The sequence below is a fragment of the Sprattus sprattus genome (assembly GCF_963457725.1).
Source record: "Sprattus sprattus genome assembly, chromosome: 2".
NCBI lineage: Eukaryota > Metazoa > Chordata > Actinopteri > Clupeiformes > Clupeidae > Sprattus > Sprattus sprattus.
In genome coordinates, this window is record NC_137921.1 from 65,116,594 (window position 1) to 65,126,033 (window position 9,440).

General features: G+C 43.1%; 1 protein-coding gene across 1 annotated transcript in view; it reads left to right on the plus strand.

The window, feature by feature from the left end:
- Positions 1-375: 375 nt before the first annotated feature.
- kif26aa (kinesin family member 26Aa) overlaps positions 376-9,440 on the plus strand; it is a gene marked incomplete at its 5' end in the record, with an annotated part of 85,571 nt that continues 76,506 nt past the window's right edge. The window contains 2 exons of the mRNA XM_080860601.1: positions 376-435; positions 721-972. Coding sequence (XP_080716727.1) covers positions 376-435; positions 721-972 — 312 coding nt within the window. The remainder of the gene's footprint in view (positions 436-720; positions 973-9,440) is intronic.

Genomic DNA, 9,440 nt, shown 5'->3' on the forward strand with positions numbered 1-9,440 from the left:
ATTGACATAGGCTATTGCAATGTTAAGCTGTTTAAGACTGTATGAGGCGGACATGCACAACTCTTTAAAGACCTAGTCTAAATCAGAGCCGGAGCGCACAGCTGAGCTCCACCCCTCGATGACTGAACGGGACAGCCGACAAAGTTGGACCCTATAACTTAAATCCCCACGGTGTCAATGTCAGTGTGAGAGAGCAAGCGCTTAAGCACCACAATGAGGATTACTTTCCCTTGTCTCGATTGAGAGGACTACGTCTGAAAAAGAAATCTGGAAGATTTAAGAGGCAGCGGCTAATTCATTATAAATGACGCGTCCATATTTTGAGATAAAAATTAGATTTAGCTGACAGTGTGGGATTTACCAGACGCATGAAGCATGTACTCATATCACTGGAACGCAAATCAAGGTCGCAATCCTGATTTCAGGAGGTTTACGGTGAGCATTGCATGCATTTTTAACGCATGGAAGCATGACGTTACAGGTGGACGGAAACAAAACATACTGCCCCTACACATGTTCAGCCTTATTTGAGTTAAGGCCATCAGAAACATGACATGTGTTAATGTTGTTCAAACACTATTTTGCTGAACTATCGTTACTATCAACTATCAACAATTCGATAGATCTCCCAGATTGCTACATTAAAGTATAGCTACTGTGCATGTTCTTAACTAATAGCTTCTCTATACTACCCTACTTGTTTCTTTTTTTTAACATAAGGTTGTTGAGGGCTATTCAGGCAGAGACACCCCGCTCTCCTCGGGTCTCGCCCCCAGGAAGAGGCTCCACTCAGCGGAGGAAGTGAAATGCGGCAGCCGGCCAAACCCGGAGGGCGCGGGTTCAGTGTCCGTAACAGAGATAAGTCAGTCGGAGAGAAAAGACGACGGAGACACCCTTTGCCAGCGATGTCACATCATCGCGTCCGAACTGAACAGACAGGCGTTCACTCTGGCGGACCCTGGATCACTGAAGGTTGGCACCCGTCTCCACAACACATTTTGTAACAATTTACTTTTACACTCACTGCTTGAATAGTCGCAGGACTGCACTGTTGGGGCGTCGGTAATGCTTACTCTCTTTGATTCACATTCTGATTTCTGTTTACCACTGCCCCTAAAAGTCACGTCCCTGTATGGATGCTTCATACCATTAGTGCATTCTTAGTGTGTTATGCTGATTAAGGGAGAGTGGTGTTCAGTTTGCCGTTGTTACAGCAAAAAGTGTAGAACCGAGTCAGGGTTTGATGCTGACACAGTTAGACAGGTTTTTTTTATAAGTGAGTTTAATGCTCAAAGAGCACTCATGTTCCCATTGCTGGAAGATTTCTTGCCCACAGTGACAGCACTCTTCCCCTATCTCCTCATCCACAGAAGTAGAACTTGTCTATTCTGCTCATATCCAGAGTCTTCCTTGCACTATTGTGTACTATCTCGAAGTAACCTACCATATTAATGGCCTGTTATTTGCATAGTTATAACACTCCAGCTGTAAACAGGATAGTCAAGGTTGCAAAGTAAGATCAAGCAGTCTGCATGCTCAGCCCCAAAGAAAATGCACTGTCCTTTTTTCAATCCTATGAAAGCATTTCATGGCTATATCAGTGTACCACATATATCACACGTAACATGCAGACATGTTTCCAGGACTTGAGCACACAAAGGTGACCTACTCAGCAGGTTTTTATGGTCCTATTAATCATGAGCAATGGCTTCTTTTAAATGGCTATATTCAATGAGAGAATTGCTGAGGTTTAAAACTGGGATCATCCATGCTTGTCATTCAGGGCAGGCACTTATGGATGACATGAATAGAGTACATACCGAGCTGAAAGCATGTGGGGAGCACGTAGCATTGAGGAGGTCCTTTGACTGGCTCACAGGCTATGTATGTTTATAGAACATGGCACGACCAACACAAACGCATATTTTCGCCTCCATCATCAAGTTGTCTGACAGAAAGTTTGACGGTTTGGGAAAGATCTGAGGAGTTAAGGACCCCTTAACCTAAGTTAAATCTCCTGAGAAGATGTTTCCCACACTTCTCAACCTTTAGTAAAAAAAAAAGCTGATCTCTCACAGAGCCCAGAGTTTCCTCCAGTGTAAGGTATCAAGGAGGCTCTTTGATCCAGCGACTGGCTAGGATAGTTTTGTCGGTGACTGATTGCAGGGGTGTAGCCTGGGGGGCTTGGGGGATGGCATTTGGACCTACACAAATGGAAAACATTTAAGGAAATAATGATGGCTTTCGTTGAAGTTGCATAGAAAGGTCTGCAGCTATTTACCTGAGTGGAACCTAATCTATTCATTGTATTCAATCATTCATGTAGGAAAACAGGCATGTTGTTGGGAATGAAGCCCATTGGGTTGATGATGGTGAATATTCCTGTAGGTTTTTTATTTATATATTTATGCACACAATTTTAATTGAAATTGAATGATACCATCATCAAGATAGTATTTATTATGAATTCAAATGTTTCGGTTTGTGCACATTTTCTCATTGTATGTGCCCTAGGTGGTGTTGTCCTGGTAGGGTCTTTGATAGTTTAGAGTTGCATAGACTGAGCTTACCTCAGGATCATATGTCAGGGGGCAAGTACTTTCTGAGGTAATGGATAGGTGACCCATATAGAAGTTCCTGCATTAGTCTTTTCCTTTGTTTGGGGGGTTGTCTCACTCTGTCTCTCTCGCTCTGTCTCTGTCTGTCTCTCTCTCTCTCTCTCTCTCTCTCTCTCTCTCTCTTTGTCTGCATCTATTTTTGCCATTGTATGTATGTGTATGTACTCTGTGTGTTGTTTCTTTTAGTGTTTGTGGTGTGTTTGTATTTGCTTGAGTGTGACATTTTGTGTACCACAACGCTATACAGCAGCACTTTACTCATTGTCCTGTAAACAATGTGGATATTGGGATGTCTGCCAATTGTGTCATCCAAGTAGGAAGTTGACCTCAGTTTAAGTTTTGCAGCTCAATAAAAATCAGTTCCTGTTGGCCAAGCGACATGGCTCTTTACCACAAACCTTGGCTTGACCAGTGCCTCTCTGCACGTTGTCTTCGCCTTTGTTGATCTCAGCCTTTTCCGTTCACATAGACTGAAGTTGCAAGAGACAGGTGCAACCGTTGGACCTTTCACTGATGTTTGCTTTAATGTTGGCTCTTATGATGGATCTTGCACGACAGCCAACAATGTTACCAAAAGAAAAACATCAGACTGGAAATTTTAAGTGGGACAGAAAGGTGGTAAATATTACAATATCAACTTTACACGGTGGATCAATCATCACCTTTGTTAGATCATTAAGACCAATTCACTGACTCCGTTAAATGATACAGTTATTTGTTACTTTGGCGAGCATATGCAGGATTCGGTTATATATTTAATAAGTATGCAAGTAAAGCATTGCAATTGCAAAATTGCACTTTATTCTTACACTGAACACTAAACTTAACTGTTACAAGTATGCACCAAATTCAGTGTAGGATAGAAACCCAAATTGATGTTACCAACCATTACCGTAACAATAGCAATAGTCTTACTGTAAATGCAATAGATGCCAGAAGTTATAGATCATAGTCACTAATAAAAACAAATAAGCCTAAATACATAAAGCAAACCAGAATGAGAAAGTGAGTGAGATGAAAAGATGAGAGACACAGCCAAGGCCAAGGACAGAGAGAGGGAGAGAGAGAGGGAGAGAGAGAGAGAGAGAGAGAGAGAGAGACAGACAGACAGAGAGAGAGGGAGAGAGACAGAGAGGTAGAGAGAGAGGGACAGAGGGAGAGAGAGAGGGAGAGAGAGCGAGAGAGAGAGAGGGAGGGAGAAACAGAGAGACAGACAGAGAGAGAGGGAGAGAGACAGAGAGGGTAGAGAGAGAGAGGGACAGAGAGAGAGAGAGGGACAGAGAGAGAGAGAGGGAAAGAGAGAGAGAGAGAGAGCGCAGCCAGCCCCCAGGGGTAACGGAGTAGAAAAGGCACAGAGGGGAGCCAGAAAGCAAGAGAAGACAGCAAACACCTCGGGACTCATTGCATTACATACATCTGCCACAGGTACTCTAGTAGTGTTGGACTGCATTACATACATCTGCCACAGGTACTCTAGTAGTGTTGGATTGCATTACATACATTTGCCACAGGTACTCTAGTAGTGTTGGATTGCATTACATACATTTGCCACAGGTACTCTAGTAGTGTTGGATTGCATTACATACATTTGCCACAGGTACTCTAGTAGTGTTGGTTCATTGCATTACATACATCTGCCACAGGTACTCTAGTAGTGTTGGATTGCATTACATACATCTGCCACAGGTACTCTAGTAGTGTTGGTTCATTGCATTACATACATTTGCCACAGGTACTCTAGCAGTGTTGGTTCATTGCATTACATACATTTGCCACAGGTACTCTAGTAGTGTTGGTTCATTGCATTACATACATTTGCCACAGGTACTCTAGTAGTGTTGGATTGCATTACATACATCTGCCACAGGTACTCTAGTAGTGTTGGATTGCATTACATACATCTGCCACAGGTACTCTAGTAGTGTTGGTTCATTGCATTACATACATCTGCCACAGGTACTCTAGTAGTGTTGGATTGCATTACATACATCTGCCACAGGTACTCTAGTAGTGTTGGTTCATTGCATACATCTGCCACAGGTACTCTAGTAGTGTTGGTTCATTGCATACATCTGCCACAGGTACTCTAGTAGTGTTGGTTCATTGCATACATCTGCCACAGGTACTCTAGTAGCGTTAGTTCTGCCCAACTAGCACCATGATTGTCTCTCTGGACAGAGGAAGGCTGATACATATGCAGTACTTAAGTAGTGACATTCTAATCAAAAACACAATCACATACATGTTCTTAAGACTATTATGTAACCATGATCAGAGTACCACCCATATTGCAAGACTAAGCATGAATATGTTGCATTCATGTACGATAACATATATGTTAATAGATGCTATAGTCATCTCAAAATGACCTTGTGCCCTCAGGATGCCTTGTGGTCAGAGGAAGGGGAGAAATGAGGGGGCAGAGAGTGAGCATTTATGAACATTCGGCTAAATGTTGAGGGTTGTGTCCGGGCCATCTATCATTCTGATGAATGACACATTATTGCATCTGCTGATGGATGTAATAGCCTTTAGAATGCTGTTGTCTTTGTGGACATAGAACATCTGAAATGATGCTGCTCTTTTGGAAGAGGACTGCTCAGTGGACAATCACCGTCCATTAGGAGGGAAAATGTGATTCTCCAGCCTGGTCTCGACATCCATTCTACCACACTGTCACTTGGAACGAGAAATGCTTGTCCTGTCTGTGCTCCTCTTAAGAATTATGTAATGGGAAATTTAACATTTCAGTGTGTAGACATTTGTCTGTACACTTTTTTCTCTCTCTCTCTCTGCAAAGATTTCGGAATATGGCTAAATTGGCTGTCAAGTCAGACAAACAGTCCTTTTTACAGGAGGCAAGCAAACTACTTAAAGTGGCTTTTTCTGATGATACGTTGTAGACCAAAGCAGGCTGAGAGCTTTTATGCCAGCGTTGGTTTACAATGAAAACCATCACCAGCATACAAAGCAGACCACTCTCTCCCCCTATGGACAAATCTAAACCAAATCGGAAAGCACATGAACTGCTTTTAAAACTTTGACTTGAGATGCTGATGACACTCTGACAACCTGACAACCTGTCTTGCTCAACTGACAAGTCACAGCTTCTTGAGAAGGCGTTGAAAAGAGAATGTGAGAATGGAATGGAGAGTGCTGAGGGAAGGGGCAGTTGCAGCCAAGGGAGCCTGTAGCGAGATGATGATCACTAACACCATCATCACACATCATATGATGGCTCATTAATGACCTGGAGAGCTGAGGTTGTCATGGAGTGAGCAAGTGTCAGAGAGGGAGAGAGAGAGAGAGAGAGAGAGAGAGAGAGAGAGAGAGAGAGAGAGAGGGAGAGAGGGAGAGAGAGAGAGAGAGAGAGAGAGAGAGAGGGAGAGAGAGAGGGAGAGAGGGAGAGAGAGAGAGGGAGAGAGAGAGAGAGAGAGAGGGAGAGAGAGAGAGAGAGAGAGAGAGAGAGAGTCCTCTTTGCTCTCTTGATTCCATCAATCACATCAATACATCTTTGCAGGCATGCCACTGAGTTCCACTTCGACCTTTAAACTCTGTGGTAGCTCTAAAGCCGGTATGACATCCTTTGTAAGCATAAAAACATTCATCAATATCAAGTAAAGGTTTAATGATAAGCTTAATTTAATTTGTAGATCCTGCATTTGTATCATATGTTCTTGATGTTAGTGATTGTTCTTTTTGAGTTTTTGATTACAGATTATTCTGCCTCCTTTGTAAAATTGTTTTGGGTAAGTGTGTCTGTTGAATGAATGATTGAATGTATACAAATGTGAAAGCAACTGTGATTTGAGGATACAACTGTCTGGTTTACTAGATAACTAATTAAAATAATGCCAGAATTTCTGATTCTTTTGACATTTTTGACATTTCCCTGTGCAATGCGAAAAACATAACCTGGCATCTAAAATCCAACCTTTAAATCTTTCGTTTAAAGTACATTCCCGACAGCATATCCTAATACAGCCAGACAGAGTAAATCAAAGCTAAACTCATGCATGCGAGACGAGGAAGGTGTCCTTATTCGCCCTGTCGGACGCTCTGTCACATCAAAAACAAACCATGAATCCATTTGCCTGGCCAGAGATAAGAGGGACATGGGTAGCATAGGCTGGAAGTACATGACTGAAATAGGAACACAACATCCCACAACACTAAATCGAATGAAACAAGACTAATAAACCCTTCTAATAATCACATCACAGTGTTCAAAACTATGCAAGCATTGCAAATAAGATCAGAGTTAATTATGTGTATGCCGATGACTTTATATGTACGATGCATTATACGCAGCATACCAAATGGCTGCGGATAGGACCATCATTTAGTCTCAATGTTCAATCATGAGCCAGGATTTGCAGGACAGGCCTACAAATGACGGACAGGTTGTTTGTCTTGGCTGAATTAATGGCTGCATGATTGTTTTGTGGTTACCCGTGGCAGCAGACACTGTGTTCCTCTCCCGCCCTGGAGGCCTGATCAAGGATGAAACATGACCATTATTTCCTCTGGATGTTTAGTGTAGCCCACACCATATATCTCTGGCAATGGGACTCATTGCAGGGGGGCTGATGGATAGGTCCTAAGATGGGCTATGCATTATGCATACCCATCAACAGATCAGATCATTAGAGGCATGGAGGAGAGGGGTACTGACTAATAAGGTGGACGCTGTGTGCTGTTTGGACAGGGATGGGAGGGTAAATAACCTTGTGTTTCTGTGGAAAGGAATATGAAATGACAGCCATCTGACAGCATTTAGTCATGATGTCAACAAAATAATCTTTTTCAGGGTCTTCCCCTAGCAAGTACAACATTATATCACTTAACAAGAATATTATGCTTTTAGTGACAGACACTCTTTACCCCTCAATTGACCTTTGCCCTTTTCGGCGGTGCTTTAATTTCCTTTGAGTTTTCAATTCCCAGAGTACACAGACGAAATGAACGTGGCATCATCAATGCATAGGGTTATCAATCCATACACTACGCTCAATGCGTTCCATTCCCCCATACTGGGACCAGGAGGGGGTGGCTTAGATCACAAGCACTTTCCCACTTGTTTGTAGGTACAAATGCAAGTGTTGAATCTGACGTCTAAGGACACCATGAATACAAACGATGGAGCCATGTGCCTGGGAGCGAAGAACTGAAAGCGCTGCTCTCAAGACGTTATTGCGACCCCAGCAAGTGCTGTATGTGCCTGGGGATGCGAAGGGATTTTAGTGGCCACAGTGCTTTGTTTTCCTGTCATCAACCATTTTATGGGAGTGTCCTCTGCAGATCCCAAGGCATGCTGGCCTGTCTAAGTGCTGTCCCTTTTGTTGGCTCTGTTCCAGTCGGTCCTTGTGCATCTTTTTTTAGGTGTTTGCCCTTGCCGTGAATGAATGCTCTTCATAGCATGACATCTTGTAGTGGATTGCACATCAAGGAGGCACTTGTGTAGGGTGCTTTGAGAATGTAGCCTGCTTTGAACCATCATCCGGCAGAAGAAGTTAAGTTGATTTGGCTGCGAGAACGTCGCCAGAATGCCATTCCAATTACCCAATCTCTGACTTGGATCAGGTGACATCAGGTGATCTTCCACTCCAGCTCACATGAAAGAGCAAGAGAAGGAAAAATAAGAGAGAGAGCGAAAGAGAGAGAGAGAGAGAGAGAGAGAGAGATTGGTGCTAAAACGGTGATGAGAATTTAAACTACCTATGTGTGCTGCCTCAGCATGCTGCGCAGTAAGCGTGACTGGTGGTTTATGGGTAGTGGAATAGTGGGGGGATCTCCCCCGGGAGCCTCAGTTCTCTCCTGCTGCCGATGCCTACACTGATAAGCTTTCATCTGGGGGGCCATCGCTATGTGCATTTTGTCTCTCCGGCGTTTGAAACCTGTGAGATGATGCATTCCCTGTTTGTGTGTCACTACTCAAAACGTTTGGCCTCTTTAATAAACATGAGTTGAAATACATCACTATTTGTTTCTCCGTTCCGTCTCTGTATATCTCCATCGATCTGTATCTATCATTATTGCAAAGGAAGGTTGATGTGAGTGTATGATAACAGTAATAGCAATGATGGTGTTTTAGGTGGAAAGACAGTGAACTGACACTAATCTAAACCATAATGTGGAGACGGATGGACTGTCTATGAATGTTGTATGAGTGGGTGACACTTGTCATAGTAATAGTAATGGTAATAGTAGGTTAAAATGATGGTTGTCAGTGTGGTGTATGGCTCTCTTTACTCAGGCTATGTGTGTGGGAGTTTTTTCTGTGACAGCTTAAAATGTGTTAGCTGTGTAAACAATGGTGGCAGTAGCAATGTAAACAGTGATGTGGTAATAGGATTTAGCTGTGATAGCAGGCAGAGTGCTAGAAGGGGTGAAAGGGTTATTAAGCTGTGAGGGAGGGACCCTAGTGGGATAGTACGTTTGTTCTTTTCAAACCAGGCTATTGAGCTTTTGAGTGACAGCTCTCTGAATCATTTAATTGCGGGACCTGTCATGCAGATTGGAGGCAAATGTATTATCTCGCCCGCTGCAATGTCAGAGCCACTTCAGATCAGCGACTCAGATCACACATTGCACCAAAGATCCACTCATTAGCAAATACATGAAGTGTTGCACTTTTGAGACTTGTTTAATACATTCAACTTCTTTGTCTTCATTGTGCTTCTTCTCTGTTTCTTTATGGCGTGGCGTTTTGCTCATGAAAGCTATTTGCCCAGAGTAACAGGGATCATGCTGTTTCTGAGAGCAGACCTATCGAGTATCCAGTATCATCTTGCCTGTCAGTGAGCTAGAGCCTTACCTTTT